At 37.1% G+C, this 27,763-nt stretch overlaps 1 protein-coding gene across 1 annotated transcript in view; it reads right to left on the reverse strand.

Moving 5' to 3' along the window:
* Nucleotides 1-3,090: 3,090 nt before the first annotated feature.
* The window catches only part of LIPI (lipase I), a 39,245-nt gene continuing 14,572 nt past the window's right edge, over nucleotides 3,091-27,763 (reverse strand). The window contains exons 6-9 of the mRNA XM_059388377.1: nucleotides 25,434-25,523; nucleotides 17,918-18,029; nucleotides 10,813-10,989; nucleotides 3,091-3,178 (exon numbers count right to left, since the gene is read on the reverse strand). Of these exons, the coding sequence (XP_059244360.1) occupies nucleotides 3,091-3,178; nucleotides 10,813-10,989; nucleotides 17,918-18,029; nucleotides 25,434-25,523 (467 nt within the window). The remainder of the gene's footprint in view (nucleotides 3,179-10,812; nucleotides 10,990-17,917; nucleotides 18,030-25,433; nucleotides 25,524-27,763) is intronic.

Below are 27,763 nucleotides of genomic sequence, written 5' to 3' on the forward strand. Positions count from 1 at the left end.
ATTAGAAAAATCCTAAAATTAGCCTAAATATAATAAAACTATGTGGTTGAGAGGACTTTGAAAGACAAAGTTGAGTCTGATTCTGTGATGCATGCCGAGTAGGCATTCTGAAAGATAAAGAATCTAAACATCTCATCTCCCTGCTTCCTTTCCTATCTCTTCCAGAACAGTATGTCTTTAAAGCAGTCTGGCATAACGTATTTTGTGCATAATAATCTGTGTGTACCTCTTGTTGTCTCAGAAATTGTTGTTGAAACCTGTGCCTCATTATGATCCTCCAAAAAAGTGCATTTTTCCCCTTTTATTTTTGATCTATGATTTCCACAAATTAAAAAAATATGGTTAAAATATTGTTTGAAGACTATGAACTTGAGGTTAGAGGAGTCAAAGCCTTCTTCCTTTATCTCAAAAACAAAAAATGGGAAGAATTAGGATTCTTGAGAAGTTACTGCGATCTGGAAACTTCTAAACACTTTGCAAGTTTATGTCTTCAAGTTATCCTTGGAAGATCTTATGGCAAGGAAGCTTTATTATGAGGGTTGTGGGACCCATTAATATGCTATAAGTCTCTCTATTACCTAGAGACCTTAAGCAACCAGGTACACTGGAACAGAATTTCTGCTCCTCATAATGTACCTATAGTGCATTTTATTTAATTTTAAATGTCATTAATATCACAAAATGAGACTCAAAAGTTGCTGGGGCTATCTGGAAAAATAATTGGAGGGGATTAGAAAAGTGAAATTGCATGAGGGTTTGTGGTTTTGTTTAAGAATGTGGGAAATCTGGGCGCCTGGGTGGCTCAGTGGGTTAAGCCTCTGCCTTCGGCTCAGGTCATGATCTCAGGGTCCTGGGATCGAGTCCCACATCGGGCTCTCTGCTCAGCAGGGAGCCTGCTTCCTTCTCTCTCTCTCTCTCTGCCTGCCTCTCAGTGTACTTGTAAGTTCTCTCTGTCAAATAAATAAATAAAATCTTTAAAAAAAAAAAAAAGGAATGTGGGAAATCTGTGAGCAAATGATTACCTGACAGAGTAGAGAGTGGGGGTCTCTGCAGACTTGAGTCCGAGGCCTGTGAAGTGAAGAGCTCAAACAGACACTGAAGAAACTGTGTTCAAGGACTGTAGGACAGTCTGGGGTACAGGCTGCATGATCGGATCCCTAGACAAAAAAAGTGAGGAAACTTCTACTTATTTCTGTCTGGAACACACATCTAATACTTAAAGGGTCTTCACACAATGGCCCCAATTAGCCATCAAAAGACTTAGGAGGCTAAAGTCATTGTTGTGGAACTAATGAGTCATGGCAGGTATTATAGACTGAACTGTGCCCTTCCCCCCAATTCATATGCTGAAGCCCTAACCCCCAGTACCTCAGAATGTGACTATAGTTGGAGATGGGGATCTTTAAAGAAGTGAATAAATTAAAATTGAGTCCATTAGGGTGAGCTCTCACCCAATCTGACTGGTGATTTCATAGGAAGAGGAAATTTAGACACATGAAAGAGACACCATGCACAGACAAAAGACCATGCATGTAGGATACAGCAAGAAGGTAGCCTCTGCAAGTCAAGGAGAAAGGCCATAGAAGAAATCAAGCCTACTGACACCTTGATCTTAGACTTAAGGCCTCCAGAACTATGAGAAAATAAATTTATGCTGTTTAAGTCACACTTGCAGAGGTATTTTGTTATGGAAACCCTGCAAACTAATATGACAGGAAGTCAAAAGCAGAGAGACTGGGACTGTAATGGACAGACTGCTTTAGAAACACATGAAATAAACCTTGGGGGTATTCAGATTCAGGTGAGAGAGAGCTGAGACCCAGGAATCCTTCAATTTCTTCATCAGTGGAAGTAGCAAGGCCAACCTCACAGGGTCTTTTAAGGATTAAATGAATTGAGATACATATATATATATATATGTATATATATACTCTCTACTCTGTCAGGAAATCATTTGCTCACAGATTTCCCACATTCTTAAACAAAACCACAAACCCTCATGCAATTTCACTTATATATATATATTAACATATATATATATGTTAATAAACTGTGTAGAAAGACAGTGATATATGTGTTAGCTATCAGTATTTTTATTATTATCATTACAGGCAGAAACTAGTCAAAATATTGACTTAATCTTCTCAAAAATTCTTAGATTGACTGAGACATGGTGAGGTAAGTTTAGCTACTCAAGTTCACACCACCAGTAAGTGGACCAAAGATCTGACCTTAAGCCAAAGAGATCAAATGGAGCACTAAACAGAAGTTATATTTATGTTCACAAGATTTACATTAATCCAAGTGACTTCTCCAAGTGACAAATTTACAATTAAAAGCATATGGTGCCTGGGTGGCTTAGCTGGTTAAGCGACTGCCTTCTGCTCAGGTCATAATCCTGGAGTCCCCCAGTCCAGTCCTGCATCGGGCTCCCAGCTCCATGGGGCGTCGGCTTCTCCCTCTGACCCTCTCCCCCTCATGCTCTCCCTTGCTTTCTCTCTCAAATAAATAAATAAAATCTTTTAAATAAGTGAATATATATATTCACTTATTTTACTACTGCAGTCTGAGATGTAGAGAATGATACTATTTAGACAGTACTGAAGCAACACGTTTCTCTTTTTCTCTAAAAACATAGTATCTGTTAATAATAAGTAATTACGGGAAATACTCAATGACAAACATTTGAGGTAAACAGCAATAAACAGCTTTTGGAATACATTCAGAATGTGAGGCACCAGAGTGGCTTAGCTGGTCGATCATCGGACTCTTGATTTTGGCTCAGGTCATGGCTCAGGGTTATGAGATCAAGTCTGCACTCAGGAGGAGTCGGCTTACCCCTCCCTCCCCCTCCCCCTGCTTGTGCTAAACCTCTCTAAAATAAAATAGATAAAATCTTTATAGAAAAAAGAATATATTCAGAATGTTTTATTATATGCACTTTAATAGTATTCTATATTTTTTATTTTAAAAATATTTTCAGGAAGTAGAAATATCTGAATCCCAGATTGATCTAAAAGAATGCATTGATCCCATTTACAAGTTCTTTAATTCACAAACAAGTTTTTATATTTGACGGAAGAAAGCATTTTATATTTTCCTTGCGACGCATGTGTGTAGATTGAGATATACTTCCACATTTTCATCAAGTACAAAATTGTATTTGCAAAGTGGTGGTCTATGGAGAGAGAAGAAGAGAGAAAAAAAATAATTATTAGAAAAAAGTGGCAAAGTTGATATTTTTTCCTCATCAACGGTAGGATATTCAATACCTGCGATTGATTAGTTTTCCCAATGCAGGGACAAACCTATGGCCTTTCTTCCATTCCATCTCATTGGGCTATACAGGGATGAAGTAGACACAATATTTAGGAGAAAGAAAAAACTCTCTGTGTTTCAATTTCTCCTCTCCTTGATGCGTCATTGAGATATTTACTTTATAGGGAAGACATTTTTGGATACTGAAATAGCTGAAGCCTGAACTCAACACTTAGTGGCTGGGCCACTTTTTCTATCATGACAGGCACCATTAAAGAATGGGGCTTAATTGCATACACAGATTTTCTAATAATCTAATCAGTCCTCTTTTCCACCTACGAAAGTGGAGATGATAATCAGTAAGGAATTCTACATCTTGGAGGGATTGTGTATTTGGCATTTGAAGACTTCTGAAAAGTCAAGTCACTATGATGAATCAAGCATCTTGTCTAGTTTTTATCTTCCTATTAATGTCTTTCAAAGAATCTTAAAAACCTTCTTAAAATCCATAAAAAGGTAACCAAGTAGGGTAAGAAAAGATTGGTAAAAGTTCAGGAAAGGAGCTAAAGAAAAAAAATGGTTGAAATAAATGGAAATTTCCTATGTGAGTAACAGCAACTTAGTCAAGGAAAAGGGGTAATTCAGCTTCATGAGTGCTGACAGCTCCCCTTTACTTGACCGATGCATTGCTCTAGTTCAAGATGTACGTTGTTCCCAGGCTCCTTCCAGCTTGGTTAGGACATCACCGGACAAGTTTTTTATATATTCAACAGCATTTGGGGCGCCTGGGCGGCTCAGTGGGTTAAAGCCTCTGCCTTTGACTTGGGTTGTGATCCCGGGGTACTGGGATCAAGCCCCGCATTGGGCTCTCTGCTCAGCAGGGAGCCTGCTTCCCTTCCTCTCTCTCTGCCTGCCTCTCTGCCTCCTTGTGATCTCTGTCTGTCAAATAAATGGATAAAATCTTTAAAAAAGAAAAAAATATATTCAACAGCATTTTTAGGTTAAGTTATTCAATTTTTAAATAACTCAATTTTCTACATTTGCTAATGTGTTTAAAAGTAATAAAATATAGACATTCATTTTTTATTATAAACACGGATACAGAATACCACAGTATCTTCCATTTGAAATAATAAAGGCATCTTATATGTTAGTTTAAAAATAATAAAAAATAAAAATAATCAAAAAGGAATAAAAAATATGTTAATAAAAAAGATTAAGGCATCTTGAAGTTTGAATTTTAATACTGTAACAATAAGTGTAAAATGGTAATACTTCAATCTTGTAAGAGTTTTAGGTGTCAGCAAAAGTAGCCTTTTGTTGTTATCAAAAATCATCAACCTCCCTTCATTATTAAGAAGTGTGGCAATGACTTCACCACTTTTCCAAACAAATGTATATATACTTATGTCAATTCTTCATCTATCCTGCTATATCCCTTAATCACTGATGTGCCTGCAGTGTTCTGGATCTCCCTGATTTGCCTCATTTTTCAGTTGTCACAGTAGGACAAGTGTGTCATTAGACTTCTTACAAGGTTACCTCAGCTTTAATCATCGTATTCACATATTTACAATGTAACATCAAGGTGAGTACGATTTTATTTTTTTCCGCAAGAAAAGCTCACAACCCCATTTCCATTAAGATATGTTCAATCAGTAATATAACAAATGCATATTTTTGAATTAAATATTCCACATTTTACAAAGTCTTTACATGCATTACAAGACAGTTTAGGCAGGTTTACAATGCCTACCCAAAGTTCACTTTCACCAAAATGTGTGAGAAAAATTAACTTTCTTGATTTTTACATTGAGAAAAACCTATCTACTTCCTCTGCCATGACTCTAAGTTTGACATCATTCTATGTTATGTTATTCCATAGTTCCTTCTCAAAAACCCATAAAAATTTTTATAAAGTATAATTTGAAAGAATACTTGTGTTTTCATGTTCAACTACCATGCAAAGATTATTAATTTTTTTTAATTTCAAAAGGGCACAGAATATTGCATTTCTGATGCACCACTTACACAAACCAGTGAAATGAATACATTACTTTGATAAAGTATCTAAAATAATAAGAGAAACCTGTGGAGGTTTCTCTTTTGGAGAATTTTGAGAAGACACTCCAAAATTCAAACATAATTCATTTATTTTGTTTTAATCCATGAATTATTCCAAATAATAAGACACATATAAACCTATTTGAAAAAACTCCCCAGGGCTTTTGTACAATATATCACCACATCCAAGCTTATAATACTGCTTTTAAAAATTACTTAAGGGTGCCTGGGTAGCTCAGTTGGTTAAGGGACTACCCTCGGCTCAGGTCATGATCCCAAGGTCCTGGGATCGAGCCCCACATAGGGCTCCATGCTCAGTGGAGAGCCTGCTTCTCCCTTTCCCTCTGCTGGCTACTCTGCCTATTTGTGATCTCTATCTGTCAGATAAATAAATAAAAATCTTTAAAAAATAAACAAAAGAAATAAAAGAAAAAAAAATAAAAGCACAATGTTTAAACACCTATTAGTTTGGGGAAAATAAAAACCAAACAAGAAAAACATTGGGGAAGGCGCAGTCTTTGATGATGCGGAAGAAGCAATGGAACTCTGCTAAGCACCAGTAGGAATGCAAAATGTACAGTCACTTTGGAAAACAGTCTGGCAGTTTCCTCTGAAGTTAAACATACACTTACAGTATGACCCAGCTATTTCACTTCTAGGTATTTATCCAAGAGAAATGAAAACTTATGTTCACATGAAAACCTACACGCAAATATTTATGTTGGCTTTATCCATAGATAGCTATCAAAAACTGTGAACAAACCATATGTCTTCAAACTGGTGAGTGGATAAACGAACTTTGGTATATACATACAATAAAATACTATTCATCAATAGCATTCCATTGGTATAAGCAACAAAATGCATAAAGTTTGAATGTATGAAGCTAAGTGGAAAAAGCCACACTCAAAAAGGCACATGCTATCATGATTCCTTTTTACCTAATGTTCTGAAAAAGGCAAAACTAGAGACAGTGGTTGCCAGGGACCAGGAACAGGGTTATGGGTGCCTGGGTGGCTCAGTGGTTTAAGCCTCTGCCTTTGGCTCAGGTCGTGATCTCAAGGTCCTGGGACTGAGTCCCGCATTGAGCTCTCTGCTCAGCGGAGAGCCTGCTTCCCCCTCTCTCTTCTCTGCCTGCCTCTATGCCTACTTGTGATTTTTCTCTGTTAAATAAATAAAATCTTAAAAAAAAAAAAAAAAGAAAGAAAGAAAAGAAGGGGGTTAGCTCAAGACAGTTTTTGTCATTGATGGAAATGTCCTGTATCTTGAACGTGATGGTCATTTCATGACTCCATGAATGTATACAAATTCATAGAACCATATACCAAAAAGAGTACATTTTACCGTTCACTCAAGTTTCAAAAAGTAGCTTTAGTCCAACTTCTCTCAGGAAATTATCCCAGGTCATCTGCACTGTGAATACATATTCCTCTCAGTCCCTAAGTTCAAAGGCCCCGCTCTACTGGAAATGCCCTGAAGGGGAATTGTGCTGTAGCATCAGAGTTTATTATACAGAGATCATTACTGGTTGAGTGCGTACACAGCTTATCTGGACCATAAGGCATCACATTTTTAAAACTCACATTCCCAATAATTTGGCAGTGCTAATTCTCATTAATTGCACATTATCTGTGCAGACAGATCTAAATAGGAAACGCAGCTAAATGGTTACGGTAATTATCTAGGTAATTAAACTTAAAGCATACATTTCATCCAAGCATCTGTTAGCATCCCCAGCCAGGAGGGAATGTTGAGTTTTCTAACCACCCACAAAATGTATTTTTGGTTCCCCACCCCCTGCCCTGAGTAGAAACAACCGCATCTAAATTTTATAAATTTAGTAAATTTTCATTGCTTACCCACTGTTAAGATTTTACATAAAAACTGAAATTACATGCATGCTTATTTTTCCTCTATAGCATATTCCAATTACTTTACCCTATTTTTTAACCTATTAACCAATGAGTAAATTGGGTACAAGAGCTGTCTACGCAAAAATGATTAAGAAGACAGGGAGTCACATATAATGGTGGACACATCTGTCTGCTTTTTTCCCCTTTCCTTTCCCCTTGTAATAAGGGACTTAAAAAGGAGAAAGCAACCACTCTCTGTAGACTCACCACCAACCTATATCAAAGTGTGAACACTGTGTGCTGGGGTAGAAGATTTGAAAATATTCCTCCTCCTTAATGTTCCTTCTATAAATATAGTACAAGGAAACTGTTTACCTGCCAATGGTTTTCTATGCATCGAGAGTCAATATCCATAATAAGCACGCATTGGGGAGAAGAAAAAGCACCAAAACGCCTAACAATAAAGGAAAGGCTGATCTGAATATCCCACAAAAGACAGAATATAATGGCTGCCATTAATTTATATTTTGGAAGAAAAAAATGCTTCTAATCAGGTCCACGGTATTGCACAGCTCCAAGTACATTACGTTCACCTCATTATCTATGCGAACAGTGATGCCCGCAGCTCAAACTGCACGATTCTGCACAGAAACCTGGCTTGTCATTTAATGTAAATAATTAGATTCACGATTCACTTGTCACATGTGTGATGATAAGTAAGCCTGACAAAATATTAACAGTGATAGCTCCTGCTTGTAGCATTACATTTGAATTAAATTTTCCAAATACTCCACAATGGGAATAAATCACTATATTAATTAGTGAAAAAAATGTTTATTCCTATCAAAATAACAGCAACTAGAAGAAAAGAAAACAACAACATCAAAAACCAAGAAAAATATGCCTTCAAATCACTGCAAGGCACTTCTCAGCTGAGCAACCTCTCAGTTTCTGTTCCCTCACTAATAAAAAGAAGAAAAAACTTAGCTCAGAGAGGTGTTGCAAAGGTTGCAAAAGCAGTGTCTGGGATGTGGTAAATCTTAACACACTTAACCAGTATTATTCATCTTGAAAACGGCTTATGAAATGTTGAAACTATTCAACTAAATGCAACGCTAAATAACTAGGGAAGTTAATAGTAAGGCATTCAGGACAAAGCTATAAAATCATTGATTCAAATATTTAACTAATTTGAAAAAGGAAAACGTGTCTAAAGTTATACATCAACCCTCCATGATATATTGGAGTAAATTATTTGAGGAGTTACTACATTGTTCAATCTCAAGTTGTCTTATCAGGCTAAATATTACATTATGGCTATCCAGAACAATAAATATAACCACTTCAAAAACCTAACTTACCCCCAAATCGTTTGAAGTACTCAGATCTTGAAAAATCTGAATTTGAGTGACTCAGTTTACCTATTCATTTATTGCTTTCATTCACAGGTTAACTGCATCAGCCAATCAAAATTATATTGTTTTTTTTGTTGTTGTTGTTAAATCAATAAAAAAACTACAGTAAGATAAATTACAAGCCAATCCACTTTTAATTAATGTTTGCTTGTTTTATCAAAATATTTTCAGCCTTTCTGTAGTGTCCTGTTATTTTTTTCACCTTAGAGGTCATATTATCTTCTCGGGTAATACTACTTTCAACATACTTCATCCTCCTCTCCGTAGGATTGAATTTGATTCCTTCTTGTCACAGAGTAAGTAAGCATAAATCAAAGGATTTACTTCCCTGGCCAATCAGAAGAATCTACTTCCCTGACCACAGAGTGAGGCTCAAAGGTATGTACTTGCCCAGTCAAAGTCAGTGACGTGCAAAGAGACTATAAAAACTCTTTTCCCACCCATCCTCATGGGATGTGAGTTTGGAATCAAGCAGCAGCCAAGTTGGTATTATAAAGACTGAGGATAAAGCAATGTGAATGGCAAAGCCAAGAGCTAGCACAGAAATGCACTTGGTCCTCTGAATGAAGCTAAGCCAGGAGCCATTATCATCATCTTCTTCTTCTTTTTTAAGATTTTACTTATTTACTTGAGAGAGTGAGTGAGAGAGAGAGAACATGAGCAGGGACAGAGGGAGAGGGAGAAGCAGGCTCCCCTGCTGAGCAGCGAGACCAATGTAGGGCTCAATTCCAGGACCCTGGGATCATGACCTGAGCAAAATGCAGACGCTTAGTGACTGCACCACCTAGGTGCCCCCCCCCGCCAATTCTCCTCTTTTGATAGAGATCTCATCTAAATGCATATTCTTATCATTTATTAATTTTATTCTCCAAAAATTCTTATTTAGTATGGGCAACATTCATAGAAAGGTAATTAAGGAATCAAATATATAGATACAGAAACATAAAGAGAAATAAAAAGAAAGCTCTGCGGTAAACCAAAAAACAGCGATTTCTAGCAATCCACAAACCCGTGGCTATTGGCTCTCAGTTGACTCTCGTGATTGGAACAAATCACATGTCCCATATCCAAATAGACAGATGACCAACTCATTAAAGAGGTCTTAGTGGTTCTTAGTGCTTTCACAGAGGTTTTTGTGTGGGAATATGAATTCTGCCATAGTGAACACATACATCAATATCGTGGGGACAACGATAGTAGGAAAACCTCTTCAGTTATGAGAACGCAGAACTAAGAAAAACATATTAAATAGACATATAAATACTGCTGGATTCTATCATCTTCAAAAAAAAAAATCAAGTTATGATGTGACGTGGAGATATCTGTGACATAACAGTCAAACCAAGACATCGGATTGTAAAATTAAGGTACAGAGTCAGATTTTCCTCATGTTGTCGTATATATGCTAGAGCTTTACTTCTGCCAATATACTCCTAGGGTTGAATTTCCAGTGATATATAGAATCTTAGATACAACAGATGAAAATAGACTTTTTTCCTCTTCCCAAATAAAAATAAATTTAAGAGAAAGAAAAAAAAGTCATTGAAAGTCATGATGACTTCTATCTTCTATGACATATGCCTCCTTATACAGTTTTAGCCATTGAGCCCCATGCAAAAATTGTATAGAAGGAATCTCAACCACTCTGTAAATATATATGTATACATAAGAAATTATCGATCAAGTTCTGAGGAAGACATCTGTCTCTTTTTTTTTTTCATTTTTATTGTGTCTAGTGCAATGATAGTGTTTTTCCTTGGCTTAGGTAATGTGTTTCCAAACTAAGTTTCATTCAAACTAATTTTCACCTTTAAAAAAGTGCATTTTGCACCTTTTAGATATTCTAATATATCTAATTTAGATATTCTAATATTTATGTGAAATATAACCTGAAATACACAATAAACAGATGTTTGAATATATAAACTTTTAAAACATTTCTTAGCATACTAGCATACCAATATTTTCAAGCTTAAAAATTATACAATGAGGGGCACCTGGATGGCTCAGTGGGTTAAAGTCTCTACCTTGGGCTCAGATCATGATCTCAGGGTCCTGGGATCAAGCTCCACATCGGGCTCTCTGCTCAGCAGGGAGCCTTGCTTCCCTCTCTCTATGCCTGCCTCTCTGCCTACTTGTGACCTCCCTCTCTGTGTCACATAAATAAAATCTTTAAAAAAAAGAAAAGATTATACAAAGAAATCAAAATCTAGTTTTCTTACCTTTCTGGATACGTAAGTGATTGTAACATGATGCGCTGGATGTTGTAGCCGCCTGGGAGACATTGCAAATTTGTGCTCTGAAAGTATGTCAAACTCATGCTTGAAATATTTACAACATCATTTAAAAATCGAGCAAGAATCCTGACTTCTTGGAGTTCATTAGATGATGTTCTCTCCCTAAAGAGAGAATTTAATATGTTCAGCATATCAATAAAATATAATTTAACTCTAAAGTCAATGTCACGTTAACAATGCAAGATAGAAAGAATAATTTAAAGGAAAAAGGCCAAACAGTATTTGTTAAAGTATTTGATAAAATAATTTAAAATATGACCCAGCAATCTCACTACTAGGTATTTACCCAAAAGATACAAACATAGTGATCCGAAGGGCACCTGCACGCCAATGTTTATAGCAGCAATGTCCACAATAGCCAAACTATGGAAAAAGCCCAGATGTCAACAGATGTTGCCAGATTCTATATATATCTATATATATATAGATGTGTATATATACACACAAAAAACCCCAGAATATTATTCAGCCATTAAAAAAATTAAATCTCACCTTTTGCAATGACACAGATAGAATAGAGGGTACTATGCTAAGTGAAATAAGTCTATCACAGAAAGACAATTATCATATGATTTCACTCATATATGGAATTTAAGAAACAAAACAAGGGATCATAGGGGAAAGGAGGGGGAAATAAAATAAGACAAAATCATAGAGGGAGATAAACCATAGAGACTCTTAACTACTGGAAACAAACTGAAGGTTGCTCAGGGTGTGTGGTAGGAGGAGGGGGTAACTGGGTGATGGGCATGCAGGAGGGCATGTGATATAATGAGCACTGGGTGTTATATGCAACTGATGAATCACTGGACTCTACCTCTGAAACTCGTCATACACTGATTAATTAATCTAATTAATTAATTGAATTTAAATAAAATAAACATTTAAAAAACTAATTTAAAATAAGTTAAAACAAAATAAAATAAAAATATACACACCTCCATACAAAATTATTTGGGGATACTGTCTGAGAAAACAATGGGACATCTTATCTTTCTGACTAGATTGTACATTTAAGATTAAAGAAGTTCCCTTATGCTTCTTTTTTTAGACATCTCAACAACTATCATAGTTCCCTGAGTGGGCTGGATACTCAAATAACAATTTTTCATTCTTTTGTGCCATTTTACCAAGTATTTGTGCATTAAAGGAATAATTATAAAAGCCTCAGATTCAAAAGGAAAAACATAAAGGTAGAATTAAGTAAGTATATTTTTCTGAGCATTTACAGTGCACCCAGAACAGTAATAAAGTTTGACATACTTGACCTTATCTTAACAACTCCCTTTATTAGGTACTATTCGTATTGCCATAACAGATGAGAGAACTAAGTATCAGAGCACACAAGAGCCTTTCCTAAGCTAGTGACTGCAAAGCGAGAATGCAAACACAGTCATGTCAACATTCTTCAACATTCTACTGAAATCGCTCATCTTTGTGTGCCAGGAGCATTGCCTGGGGTCAGTTAGATCAGTATGGATCTGCTTAACTAAAAAGAGAACGCCAAAGAAGAAGGAAATGGAGGAGGAGAAGCGGAAGTAGAGGAGGAAGAAAGAAAAGGAGGGAGAGTGAGAGGAAGGGGGAAGCAAGGAAAGAAGACAGAAGAGAAGAGAAAGGAAGAGGAGAGAAAGAAATTAAAAAAAGAAAAACCGATTGTACTGGGACACCTGGTGGTTCAGTCAGTTATGCCTTTGACTCTTGATTTCGGTTCAGGTCGTGATCTCAGGGTCACAGGATCAAGCCCTATGTGGGGCTCCACACTCAGCATGGAGTCTGCCGAGATTCTCTCCTCTCCCTCTCCCTTTGCCTCTCCCCCTGCTCGTATTCTGTCCCTCTCTCTCTCTCAAATAAATAAATCTTCAAAAAAAAAACAACCTGTTGTATTAATTTCCTCCTTTAAGGCAACAATGATTTGTTGAACAAAGGCAACAACCACATGGAGAACACATGAAGAATGTGTCCAGTTCTTGTGCCATCTTACGTTTATCCCCATCTTTTCCTCCTCTTGATTCTTCAGAACAACTAGGCCCCAAAAAAAGTTGTCATCACACTCCTCAAAGCCCATCTCTGCTCCCTGCAGGCACTGTTATTACCTCCTCTTTCACGGAATAGAACATCAGTGATTCTCTAATTTCTATCCACGGCCTTATCTGGATTTCTCAGTGACACTTCCAAGTCAACGTGTCCAGATGGGAATGTGCGAACTTTCCCTACAATTTCACACCCACTTTAACGATTTCGAATACCAACTGTTTGCTCAGGACCACCAGATCTCTGCCTCTAGCTGACTCTGTCTGCTGAGATGCAGACATGCGCATGTACTGTTATTCACCATGTCTACTTGGACATCTCAAGGATGTCTGCGGCTCAGTAGGTTCAAATCTAAATGACATCTTCCCCAACAACCCTCCCCACCAAGAAATAAAACAAAACCAAACCCGACAGCTTTGGGATGCCTTGGTGACTCAGTCGATTAAATGTCTGCCTTTGGCTCAGGTGACAATCCCAGGGTCCTGGGATCGAGTCCCATATTGACCTCCCTGCTCAGTGGGGAGCCTGCTTCTCCCTTCCCCTGCTGCTCTCCCTGCTTGTGCTTTCCCTCTCTCTCTGATAAATAAATAAATAAATATAAGGTGGGGGGGACAAAAACCCGACAGCTTACAAATTTCTTTATCATTTTCAATGGTGCCACCACCAATTACCCAAGCCAGACGATGAAGATTCACTCTTCATATCCCCTCTTTTAACCCTTACTTCCTATCTATCATAAATTCCTACTGATTATACCTATGAAATATCCTGAGTCTGCTATGAATCCACCCTCAGTTTCCATCTCCACTGCAAGCACACAGGATACCACTGTTCCTCGCCTATATTCTTGCAAAAACAACCTCTCTTTTCCATCATCAACCCACTGTGATCGAATTGTTTTTCCAAAATAAAGATCTAGTCCCGGCTGCAACCAGACTGCCCCCAACTAAAACTCTTCAGTGGTTTTCATTTTCCCAGGGAGGAAAATAGAATCCTAGAAATGTCCTGTAAGGTCTAGCTCTTACAAAATTGAGGGGTTTTCTAACTCACATCTCTCTTGCTTTCCCTGCCTCCATTCTAAGACATTATAAAATTCCTTCAGTTCTTAAAATGGGCTACGTTCCCTCCTACTTCAGGACCTATGCATCTGTTGACCCTTCTGCCCGGAATATAGCAAAACATACGAATTTCTGCTCATCATTTAGGTCTCAACGAATATGACATGTCCTTAGAGAAACTTTTAGTGACCTCACTATCCCCTATTTCATGTTTCCATACACACTACAGTTTGCTTCAAGACATGCTTCATATTTTGTTTATACATTTTTATTTATTTTTGATTACTGTTATATCCTTAATTAACCTGTAACTTTAATGAGGGTAGGACCATGTCTATTTTTCTCATCATAGTATCCTCAGCACTTTGCACAGTCCCTAGCTCAATGGAGATACACATTAAAAATTATTTGAATAGAGGAATGATGAACATTATAATTTTACTTGTATTATGTATTTGTAAAGTCTATCAGCTACAATGGACAGAAATTATGTAACGATAGCACTCTAATCTGTCCAGAACTGTATCCTTAATTTCTAGTACTGGCCTATAGAAGCTTTCAAGATCTGATATTGGATGATTAAACTGGTTCCTCTCCATGACCTAGCTCAGTAAATGGCACCATAACTTAAATGTTTGCCTCAAAACTTGTTTCTTTTCTTCACTTTCACATATTTAATTAATCATAAAAACTCACCTATTCTAAATCATAAAAAATAAATAGATAATTTCTACAGATTCAGTCCAGGCCTCCATCATCTCTCAAAGAAATTATTACAACAGCCACCTCTCTGGACTTGTGTCACTCTCGTATCTCCATTACTCATCTTCTGAGGGAATCATTCTAACTAGAATGTCCAGAATTGATACCTCCTGTTTAGACTCCTACATTGATGTATTAATATATCTGGCATCATATTGTAATGTGTGGGTAATTTTTAGTGACATAAAAAATGATTACACTGTAGCATTTGGTATAAAAATCAGGATAAGATCTTAATTTTGCTAAGTGAAAAAAATAATGCACAGGGGTATGTACAAAAAGAAAGAGGAAGGAAATGAGGAGCTAGAAGAAGAGGAGGAGACAAAGATGTAGACAATTAGTAAATGTGAACATCCCTGAATGATATAATTATATATGCTTCTCCTTTTTTACTGTATGACACACTTTCTACAGTGAACAAACAGTCCCTTTCAATTTTGAAAAGGGAAACAAAAGATCATTTAAAAGTTTCTGACTTCCTTGGTTTCTGAAACGGTTCAAATCCCAAAGCATGACCAAAGCTATTAGCAAAGTGTTATTAATAGATAAACAAGAAAGCCTATGGCCAGGCTTAAGTGGACATATTTACCATGAGTATGTCATCCATGTTTTATATTCCTTCATGAAAAATGCACTAAGGCAAGTATGTGAATAAAATGCATCAATATTTCATGGTGTTCTGCACAGACATTTCCTTTGTAAAGGAAATCAAGAATCACAACTTCATTGCCTTCTGAACAAGCTGGCAATAGCTTCTCTAGGACCGTAAGTCTTTGTGCTGTTACTGAACTCTGGTTCTTTCCTGATTCCGTGCCTTTGAAAGCACTCTCTCTCCACTCCTGGACTGCAGTCTCTCCTTTTCAAATGCTCCCTTGCTTCTTTCTCTGTACACCCATAGCACGTAAGTACTCTGCTACTACAGAACTTATTACTCAGAGCTACCAACTCGCATTAGTCTCCTCCAGTATTCTGTGGCTTCCTTGAAACAATAATAGTACGATTTTATCTTGAATACCCATTATTTGGTGAAATGCCTATATACGGTCCATTGGTGCTAAAGAGGTGGATTCAAAAACCAAGAAAGCATGGGTCTCATAAACACAAATAAAGGATCATACACATATGTCTTATATATATGCACATATATACACTATTTTAAGTGATTTGAAGCAATAAACTATAAACTATTATTATAACACTATCAGTGCTCAAAATGAAGTGGCAAGAACTTAAGTTTCTCTTAATAAATGATGGGCCATGGGGTGCCTGGGTGGCTCAGTTGTTAAGCATCTGCCTTCGGCTCAGGTCATGAGCCCAAGGTCCTGGGATCAAGTACCACATTGGGCTCCCTGCTCCATGGGGAGCCTGCTTCTCCCTCTCCCACACCCTTGCTTGTGTTCCTCTCTCGCTGTCAAAGAAATAAACAAAATCTTTAAAAAAAAAAAAAGATGGCCCTTGATGTAAATGAAGAATTTGAAGAATCTGAAATCCTAATTTGATTTATTTAATATTCTTCTTTGGGTGACTGAGGGGAAGTTGAAGAAAGGGGAAAAAAAAACCTGATGCTCACTCATCACCAGTCTGATCCAACTACTAAATTATCTGTGCAATGTCATTAATCGTTTTAAGAAAATTAAAGTTTTAAGGATCTAATATTAAAAATATGTTCAGCTCGATGTTTAAAAAATTTTCCCTGACTTTTAACTCAAAATATTATTTCCAAGAATGGTCTTAGTATCCCATGATGAAGTAGTCTTTATGTTACTTCAGTACATAGGTTCTTGATATTTTATCATAATATACTTCTTTTACTATTATTTTTCTTTGTGAATTTCAAGGTTTTAAAGATTGATGTTCAAAACAAACTTCATTTATTATGAGTTATGGATACTTTTTACACTGTAGTATCATTTTAGATTTTAAACAAAGGTTAAAATTACAAATATCACTTCCATTGTTTGCAATGCTAATGTGCAAATATATAAGTGTGCAGAGATTTTTCCCTGGTTCGCTTTAATGGTTGATTAAGTTTGGACATCATGACGTATGCAGGTCTGAAGCCCAGCACACTTCAGATTTCATCAATTCAGGTACTGTAACTACCAAGACAATGACAACAGCAAACGCTGGACATATCAACTATGTTTCTGGAAATATTAAAGATGTCATCAGGAATAAGACTAAACTTAAACCAAACTGTTCTAAATCCAGGCACAACAAAATAAAATGTATCTTTTATTTCATCATGGTACCAGTGAGCCTTTTGAAAAGTTAGGTTATTTAATAGATTTCTAGAAGTCTAGCACAACAGGTTAGAAACTATAGTTTTAATAGTAGCACACACCTTCATATCGTTCTTTTGTTTAACAGGAAATAATGAATTTCTTAGTTTGAGTAATTATTAAATACACAAATATGCATTCAACAAACTCAAGCTGAGAACATTCTTTGAGATGACTAGATAACTTTAAAAATATGTATATAGGGACACCTGGGTGGCTCAGTGGGTTAAAGCCTCTGCTTTCGGCTCAGGTCATGATCCCAGGGTCCTGGGACAGAGCCTCACATCTGGCTTTCTGCTCAGCGGGGAGCCACTGCTCCCCCCCCCATGCCTGCCTCTCTGCCTACTTGTGATCTCTGTCTGTCAAATAAATAAAATCTTTTTTAAAAATATGAATATATACCTACATATACACATATACACAAAGAGTTAAATAGAAGATTAAGTAAAAACAAAACCCTCTTCTATTATTTGTGGGATTTGTGACTGGGAGTGGTTCTCAGAAATGCTGAAACTGGTTCACTCTACCGACAGAAGTTACCAGACATTTATTCACACCACTGTGAACACAGTGTTGCCTGAAAACCAGAGAGAATTAGAAGGCAAGGTAATTTGAGAAGAACACTGGAATGAGAGAATGAGAGGGAAAAAAATGTTTCCCCTATTGTTTGTAGTTCCTGGGTGTGTATGACATAAACAAGTTAGTCAACTTCGTATTCAGTATCTTCTACCACAGAATGAATGTATTAAAATACACACCTGAGATTCTTTTAATATTGAACATTTTAAGGCTCAATGGATTGAAAATTTGTACCCTTTGCATCATATTCCAAAGCAGATGCTTAAGAAAACAAAACATTTAATTGATCAAAGAAAAAAAATACCAAATTATACTTACTCATAGATCTCTGGCTCTTTAACCGTTCCAAGGTGGTTTAATAATTTAAATCTAAAACAGCCATCCTCCATAGTTTCAGCCAGAAGAGTCACAGTGAGAACAAAATAATAGGCTATAACACAAAAATACAGAATGCAATTCACATTATTACTTTTTTCCTTATTTTTGGTGTCTATGCAGATACACCTATATGTATATATGTATGCAGTGTAGGCACATATTATATATGCACATAATATTGAGAGCCACTCATTTAGTACATGGGTAATACATTTTATTTTCTGGCAATTTTTAACTAGACTTTAAAATGAGGAATGAAAAAGCCTGCCAGACAGTCATAGGTATGGTGAAAAGCTGGCCAAATAATTAGAGAATACTAATTGGTCTGCACCAAGAAAATTCAGAATTTAGGTCAATGAAGCACTTTTTCTTTTTCAATAGCACAACCAAAGTAAACATGACAATGTTCCTTAATTATCTGATGAACAGTCTTAGGTAAAATTGCTTGACAAATACAACCCCCAGTTTCACTGGCTGTTTAGGAATGACTTTAAAATTAAGTATGTCTAGTTCTTCTTCAAAATGCCCCAGCTTAAAATTGATGAGTAAATCTTCCAGAAGTAAGGATACTGAACTTACCCCTATATTCAGTATTGTCTGAGCCACACAGAAAGTTCTGACTCCCTGGGAGGTTTGTTTGTTTGTTTAGCACAAGAAGAATTTATTAGGAAATACGTAGTTCAAATAATTACTGAGGGCCAGAGATTAAGGCTCTGCCAGAAACACCAACCTAAAAATTACAGCCCAGAACTGCTTCAAGATCCCACTACTTCCACCTTCAAACAAGAGCTAGAAGATTAGCTGAGTTTGCAAGTTTAAGATACTTTCATTTCTATGATGGGAAGATGTTGATACATCTGGAGGGGAAATACCGAGGAAAAGGGAGGATTTAAATTCACAACAAAGAGCTATTTTTAAGTGCTCACTAAGTCTATCCCTTTTACCACTTAACATCAATATCCACTCTTCCTCCCATACTTCAAGTAAGATGCCATTATTGCCATTATTACTTAGATGCCCAGCCCCCAGTCCCAAGAACAGCTAAGTGGACCACATTTTGCTACAATCCGGTGTAAGGTGGTACCCATTCTTGTAGTTCTATCCCAATCTTGTTGTGATACTGTAACTTAAGGACTAGAATGCGCAGTCCCTCTCCATCATACCTTCCATAAGAGAGGTAGACACTAGTCCTTGTACTGTGAACCATCTTAGAAAAAAAATGTACAAAAAAACAGAACAAGGACTATGAAATTTTCCCGTGAAAATACACGTACGAAAATCATGCATGCTAGCTGTTAAATGCTGCTACTAACCAGGCAAGAGTAGTTAACTTCTTGTTTTATTCCTGATGCTGAGTACTACCTCCAATAAGGAAGTGTCTTTATCACCGGACCTCATCAATTTCTAGCACAAGACAGTTGAAGACCACTTCTTACTGGAAGCGACTGCTCAGCTTTAGACAAAATACTTTGCTCCACCTCACTCAATAAAGCAGGTGCTCAGACTTTCTCAGGTAACTTCTGGTATCATGGCACGTTGAGATGTTACAGAATAACCCCACCTCTCGCTACAAGTACATGGAAATGAAGAGTATACAATCCCTAAATCAAATACACAACCAAGCTCAGATGAAGGTAGGAAAAATATCAGGAAGCAGAAATGCGGAGGAAGTCAAGGCAAAACTTAAGATGGACTACAGCTCTGGATACCCTCAGGACTTGAGAACAGGATGTAGGGAGGCTGCGGCTGCAATGTCAGCTTCCACGCACAGGAGACCCGATGCCAAGTGACAGAGCTGAAATGAAAGTCCCTGCTCAGAGCCAGAGACCTTAATTCTCTGCTTTGCCATTTAAAGAGGAACTTGGAAAATTCTTCCTACTGGCTGTCTATGAGTCTTAGATGGGGGGGAAATTTTACCAAGACTAAATAAAACTCCAGGTAACATGGAATTTTTTAATAAGATTTTATTTATTTCTTTATTTGAGAGAGACAGACAGAGAGAGAGAGAGAGATAAGCAGACTCTGCCCTGAGCATAGAGCCGGACACGGGGCTCGATCTCAGAATCCTGACATCATGACCTGAGAGGAACTCAAGAGTCTTATGCTTAACCAACTGAGCCATCCAGGTGCCCTGGTAATAAGGAATTTAAATTAGCACTCATCACTTGGTGAAGACTCCCCAGCCCCTCCAAATTATATTAAAAATGCTCCAAGACTATGCTACATAAATTCTGGAAAAAACAAAATCCAACTTGCTCTGAAGAAAGAATTTTGAAGAGCTGACTACTGAGTTTTTTATATATTAAAAGAATACATGAGTCTTTATTTTGAAATAGCACAAATATGTTTCTTTAATTTTTAAGAGACTTAAAATGACCACTGAGACTAGAAAATGATAATAATAAATCAAAAATAAATAGATTAATTAATTAATTAATTAATTAAACCAGAAGAAAACTATAGAGTATCTGCTGGATACAATTACACTGACAATAAATGAAGAAAATTTATCTGAAAAGAAAATTAATATCTTCAAAGTGCTGAGTGAAAATACTCTCAATGTAGAATTCTATCTTGAATTAAATTTGCATTCCAGAGTAAGGAAAAGATAAGGTCATTTTCAAGGAAATAAACAAACCGAAAGAGACCAGTAGTAAAAAGTCACTAAGAGTGTATTTTAGTAAGACCGGGATTAGACTCAGAAGGAAAAAGTGGTGGAGGGAAAAGATAACAAGAAAAAAGGTAGAAAACTGGGGCGCCTGGTGGCCAGTGGGTTAAAGCCTCTGCCCTCGGCTCAGGTCAGGATCCCAGGGACAGAGCCCTACATCGGGCTCTCTGCTCAGCAGGGAGCCTGCTTCCCTTCCTCTCTCTCTGCCTGCCTTTCTGCCTACCTGTGATCTCTTTCTGTCAAATAAATAAATAAAATGTTAGAAAAAAAAGGTAGAGGGGCGCCTGGTTGGCTCAGTGGATTAAGCCGCTGCCTTCGGCTCAGGTCATGATCTCAGTGTCCTGGGATCGAGCCCCGCATCGGGCTCTTTGCTCAGCGGGAGCCTGCTTCTCTCTCTCTCTCTGCCTGACTCTCTGCCTACTTGTGATTTCTCTCTCTGTCAAATAAATAAATAAAATCTTTAAAAATAATAATAATAATAATAAAAATAAATAAAAAAAAAAGAAAAAAAAGGTGGAAAACTAAAATTGGCAAATAGGGTGAGGATTTGTTGTAATGATAACATTCCTAAAAAATACTGATTGTTAAGTAACATGTGAAATAAAATACTATAGAACATAATATTCAAGACAGAAAAGAAAACACAGGTTCAAAGTCTCTATGAGATAAATTGTTGCTGTGATAGAATCAGATAAAATTGGGAGTCAAAATGCCATTTTATGCATAAATCGTCTTGAACTCTTATATATCTAAGAAACCACAGCCTCAGACTACATAAAGCTAAAATCTAAACAAAGTTGCTGCCTGCTTAGAAACAAAAGAATTAAATAGGACTCAGATTCCAACATAATAAACAAAAGGTCCAGGATGTGACTGAAAATTGCCCATTATAGCGAGAACAAAGATAACCACAACTTTGGTGAGAAGGGACAATGAAATGATGCCAATATTGAGATGAATCGGATGCTGGGATTATCTGACAAGGATGTCAAAGAAGCCATCCCCAAAATGCTTCAAAGTCAGTTAGAGCCTCTTGTAAAAATGAATAGAAAGATATGAGCAAAGAAATGGGAGCTGTTCGGGCGCCTGGGTGGCTCAGTGGGTTAAGCCTCTGCCTTTGGCTCAGGTCATGATCTCTGGGTCCCAGGACAGAGCCCGGCATTGGGCTCTCTGCTTGGCAGGGAGCCTGCTCCCCCCCGCTCTCTCTCTGCCTGCCTCTCTGCCTACTTGTGATCTCTCTCTCTGTCAAATAAATAAATAAAATATTTTTTTAAAAATGGGAGCGTAAAGGAAAACAAAGTAGAAACTACATATGCCAAAGCTATGGTAATGTATATAAAACTCACTGCATGTGCATGATGATGGAGGAAAGAATGTCAGCTCTTCATCCACTGCAGGTGGATGATGGAGGAAAGAAATCAGCGAACGTGAACACAGATCAACTGGCCAGCCAATCGCAGCAACAGAAAGAAAAGAGACTGAGGGAAAAACAGGGGCCTCGGATAGCTATGCGACCACAACAAAGATACAGTATCTGTGTTACCATGTCAGAAAGAGAGAAAAGAAAGTGGCACCAAAGAGTATTCAAAGAAACAATGGCCAGTGATTTTCTAAATTTGGTGAAGAAAACAAATATGCAGATTCAAGAAGCTGAGTGAACCTGAAACACGATAAACCTGAACAAATCTTACCCAGTCGTATCATCATTAAATGTCAGAAAACAAAAAAACAAAGAAAAAAATTGAAAGCAGCCCAAGACACATGATGCATTATCTATAGGAGAACACCAATTTGAGTCATGATGGAATTTTTTTTAAGATTTTATTTATTTATCTGACAGACAGAGATCACAAGCAGGCAGAGAAACAGGCAGAGAGAGAGAGGGGGAAGCAGGCTCCCCGCTGAGCAGAGAGCCTGATGTGCGGCTCGATCCCAGGACCCTGAGATCACAACCTGAGCCAAAGGCAGAGGTTTTAATCCACTAGCCACGCAGGCACCCTGGATTTTTTTTTTTAATCTGAAATAATGGAGACTAGCATTTTTCACACATTATGTGGCACCTTTTTCAAAGGTTAAAAGAAAGAGCTCAGCTCTGAACCTCATATCCAGCAAAACTATCCTTTGAGAATAAAGGAGGAATAAAGGCACACTAAGACAAAGAAACACTTAAGGAATTTCTTATTAGCAGACTCAATCCCTTAAATATTGTAAGGGATTTCTTCAAACAGAAACGAATTGAAGTCATCTTAATGCATCAAAAACAAAGAGGTAAAAATGGGAAAGGGAAGACAGCTGCACACATACAATAGATTACCCTTTTCCTTGTGCATTTTATATACTTGATGATTGAGACCAAAATTATCACACAATCTGCTACTCAAGACAATGAGTTTTTAAAGTGGAGAATGTAAAGAAACCAAAATGCAAGTCAAGTTCTCACACTTCACAGAAAATGTTGATATCGGGAAACTATGAAAAATCCTATGCGCTTATTGTCATGGTGGTAGACCTCTCCAAATAGATCCACGTCCTAATCTCTAGAACCTGCGAATATGTTACCTTAAATGGCAAAGCATAATCAAGATCTCAAATAGAATTAAAATTGCTAATCAGCTGCCCTTGAAATGGGAAGATTATCTGATTTATCCAAGTGGGAGCAGTGTAGTCACAACGCCTTAAAATCACAATCACAGCCTGTAAAATCACAATCAAAATCACAATCACAGCCTGTAATCACAACGTCTTAAAAGCAGAAGAGGAAGACAGAAGAGAATCCTAAAGAGAGATGTGAAGCAAAAAGGGTTGAAGAGATGCAGTGGGTATGAGGGAAGACTCAAGCCACCACTGGGGAAGAAGAGGCCATGAACCAAGGAACGCAGCCAGCCACCGGAAGTGCAAAAACTCAAGGAAACAGGTTGTCCCCTGAAGCCTCCTGAAATGCAGTCCTGCTGCCACCCCAATTTTTGCAGTGACACCTGTGTCAGTCTTCTGACCTCAACAGGACTAGAAAGATAATAGATTTGTGCTTTTTTAAGCCAGTAAATTTGTGGTAATTTGTTATGTTAGTGACAGAAAATGAATCCATATTTTAATGTGAAGAATGGGAAGCTCTTGTAACAAATACCTAAAATAAGAAAGAGGCTTTTTAAAATCAGCAATGAACAGAAGCTTAAAGAACTTTGAGAAGCATGATAAAAAAAAAAAAAATAGCTAGATTACCTTGAACACATTGTTAGTGGAAATGCAGATGGTAACACCCCTGCTGGTGAGGCCTCAGAAGGAAGGGACAAGTTACTGGAAACTGGTAGAAAAAAGAATACTTGCGAAATAGTCACAGAAAGCCTAACAAAATTATGTTTGAAATTATATGGAAAGCAAAAGTTGTAAATAAATCTGGCCTTGTTTCTTATTGGTGTTTACGGTGAAACTGGGAGAGGAAAAATGTAAATTGAGATAAAAGTGTCACACGAAAACCAATGTGGACAGAATGATTTGAAAAATCCTTATCTTATCAGGTTTGGGAAAGATACTGACACTAAGATTCATCATCAGGAAACCACGCTCTAGAGAAAAATCCAAGAGTATGGCTAGACAACCGTTTGGCTTAGAATGATCAAAAAGTCAGTAGTCAGTAACACAAAAGGCTCTTTGGAAAGATTAAGTATTTGGTTCTTAGATTCCCTCAACCATCTCAGCAGAAAGCCAAAATAGAGATAGGATTATCTACAAAAGATATTTGGAAGTACCTCTCTTTTAACAGAATGAATCTCTGATATATATGGACATCTACAAGGTTTCTGACAATGTTGTAGTAGCATAAACCATGCCAGCTTAGACTGAAGGAGACAGGGTACAAAATGAAAGAATGCTGTTGGACCTCCAAAATTTTTCAGGCAAGGAACAGACTGTTAAAACTATTCAGCTGTAAGCATAAGTTACCATTGATACAAAATAAATAAATAAATAAATAAATAAATAAATAAATAAAATAAAGTAAAATAAAAAAGAAGAAAGAAAGAAGAAAAAAGATGACTCTAAGAAGCTAAAACATGGAGTCATGAGCCCACAGAGCCGATCCCAGGGGAAATAAATCACAGGGAATTATTCCCAACCCTTGAAACCAAATGGGATTTGCCTCATTGGACTTTAAAATTGCTTCAGACTATTGCCTCCATTTCCTTTCATTTTTTCCCCCCTTTTGAACAGGAATGTCTAGTATCCTATGCCTGTCTCATCAATGTATTTTGGGAGCAGATAACTTATTTATTTATTTGACAGACAGAGATCATAAGTAGGCAGAGAGGCATGCAGAGAGAGAGGAGGAAGCAGGCCCCGTGCTGAGCAGAGAGCCTGATGCGGGACTCGATCCCAGGACCCTGGGATCATGACCTGAGCTGAAGGCAGAGGCTTTAACCCATTGAACCACCCAGGTGCCCCACACTTTGTCATTCTTATAAGGCTAATTAGCTTCTGACCCAGCAGTTGCATTTCTAGGCCTTCATAAAGGAGAAATAAAAATGTAAATTCACATAAAAAACTATATATAAATATTCATAGGAGCTTTATTCGTAGCAGCCAAAAACTAAAAATATCCCTGATACCCTTCAAGAGATGAACAATTAAACAAACTAAAAAATCAAGTCCTTATTTGAATTGGACTCTAATAAATTTCAGAGTTCCTTGAAATTACATGATGGAATTTAAGTGGGTTGGAAGAACATTTTGGAGGAAATATAAATTAGTATATAAAAGCAATCATTTATTCACTTGTTGAAAATATTAACTTACAACAGAATGGACTCTTGCCACTAGTATCCAAAAACACAATGGTCTCTCTTCTTGTTTTTAAGGCATCTTTCCATAGCTCGGCTTGATAACCTAAGATTTGAGAAACATTAGAAACCAGATTTCCATCAAACAGCACACAAAGCTTTCAAATCACTAAAGCAACTAAAGAATCAATGTGTTATAATAATAATTATAATAATAATTTATGATTTTTATAACTTAAAACCACTTTCCAAATAATTTTATAGTCTATTCATTTTAATTACATTATAAATCAAATTCAAGATTCACAAACAAATGCCCTCCCTTAGCTTATCAGAGCTGTGCGGACTCCATACGGCTACAATCCATTTGTAACAGTTTTTACTATTTTTTACTATTTTTCATAAATTCAGAATTTTACATGTACCTCCTTTTAGTAAATTCAGCAGAATAAAATGATTAGATAAAACAAACACAATAAACTACCACAACTGAACCAGGAAGAAATAGAAAGCCTGAACAGACCCATAACCAGTAAGGAGATTGAAACAGTCATTAAAAATCTCCAAACAAACAAAAGCCCAGGGCCAGACGGCTTCCCGGGGGAATTCTACCAAACATTTAAAGAAGAACTAATTCCTATTCTCCTAAAACTGTTCCAAAAAATAGAAATGGAAGGAAAACTTCCAAACTCATTTTATGAGGCCAGCATCACCTTGATCCCCAAACCAGACAAGGATCCCACCAAAAAAGAGAGCTATAGACCAATATCCTTGATGAACACAGATGCGAAAATACTCAACAAAATACTAGCCAATAGGATTCAACAGTACATTAAAAAGATTATTCACCACGACCAAGTGGGATTTATTCCAGGGCTGCAAGGTTGGTTCAACATCCGCAAATCAGTCAATGTGATACAACACATCAATAAAAGAAAGAACAAGAACCATATGATACTCTCAATAGATGCTGAAAAAGCATTTGACAAAGTACAGCATCCCTTCCTGATCAAAACTCTTCAAAGTGTAGGGATAGAGGGCACATACCTCAATATCATCAAAGCCATCTATGAAAAACCCACCGCAAATATCATTCTCAATGGAGAAAAACTGAAAGCTTTTCCACTAAGGTCAGGAACACGGCAGGGATGTCCATTATCACCACTGCTATTCAACATAGTACTAGAGGTCCTAGCCTCAGCAATCAGACAACAAAAGGAAATTAAAGGCATCCAAATCGGCAAAGAAGAAGTCAAATTATCACTCTTCGCAGATGATATGATACCATATGTGGAAAACCCAAAAGACTCCACTCCAAAACTGCTAGAACTTATACAGGAATTCAGTAAAGTGTCAGGATATAAAATCAATGCACAGAAATCAGTTGCATTTCTCTACACCAACAGCAAGACAGAAGAAAGAGATATTAAGGAGTCAATCCCATTTACAATTGCATCCAAAACCATAAGATACCTAGGAATAAACCTAACCAAAGAGACACAGAATCTATACTCAGAAAACTATAAAGTACTCATGAAAGAAATTGAGGAAGACACAAAGAAATGGAAAAATGTTCCATGCTCCTGGATTGGAAGAATAAATATTGTGAAAATGTCTATGCTACCTAAAGCAATCTACACATTTAATGCAATTCCTATCAAAGTACCATCCATCTTTTTCAAAGAAATGGAACAAATAATTCTAAAATTTATATGGAACCAGAAAAGACCTCGAATAGCTAAAGGGATATTGAAAAAGAAAGCCAACGTTGGTGGCATCACAATCCCGGACTTCAAGCTCTATTACAAAGCTGTCATCATCAAGACAGCATGGTACTGGCACAAAAACAGACTCATAGATCATTGGAGCAGAATAGAGTGCCCAGAAATAGACTCTCAACTCTATGGTCAACTAATCTTCGACAAAGCAGGAAAGAATGTCCAATGGAAAAAAGACAGCCTCTTCAATAAATGGTGCTGGGAAAATTGGACAGCCACATGCAGAAAAATGAAATTGGACCATTTCCTTACACCACACACGAAAATAGACTCAAAATGGATGAAGGACCTCAATGTGCGAAAGGAATCCATCAAAATCCTTGAGGAGAACACAGGCAGCAACCTCTTCGACCTCAGCCGCAGCAACATCTTCGTAGGAACAACGCCAAAGGCAAGGGAAGCAAGGGCAAAAATGAACTATTGGGATTTCATCAAGATCAAAAGCTTTTGCACAGCAAAGGAAACAGTTAACAAAATCAAAAGACAACTGACAGAATGGGAGAAGATATTTGCAAACGACATATCAGATAAAGGACTAGTGTCCAGAATCTATAAAGAACTTAGCAAA

This window comes from Mustela nigripes, chromosome 2, assembly GCF_022355385.1.
Source record: "Mustela nigripes isolate SB6536 chromosome 2, MUSNIG.SB6536, whole genome shotgun sequence".
In the NCBI taxonomy this organism is placed as follows: Eukaryota; Metazoa; Chordata; class Mammalia; order Carnivora; family Mustelidae; genus Mustela; species Mustela nigripes.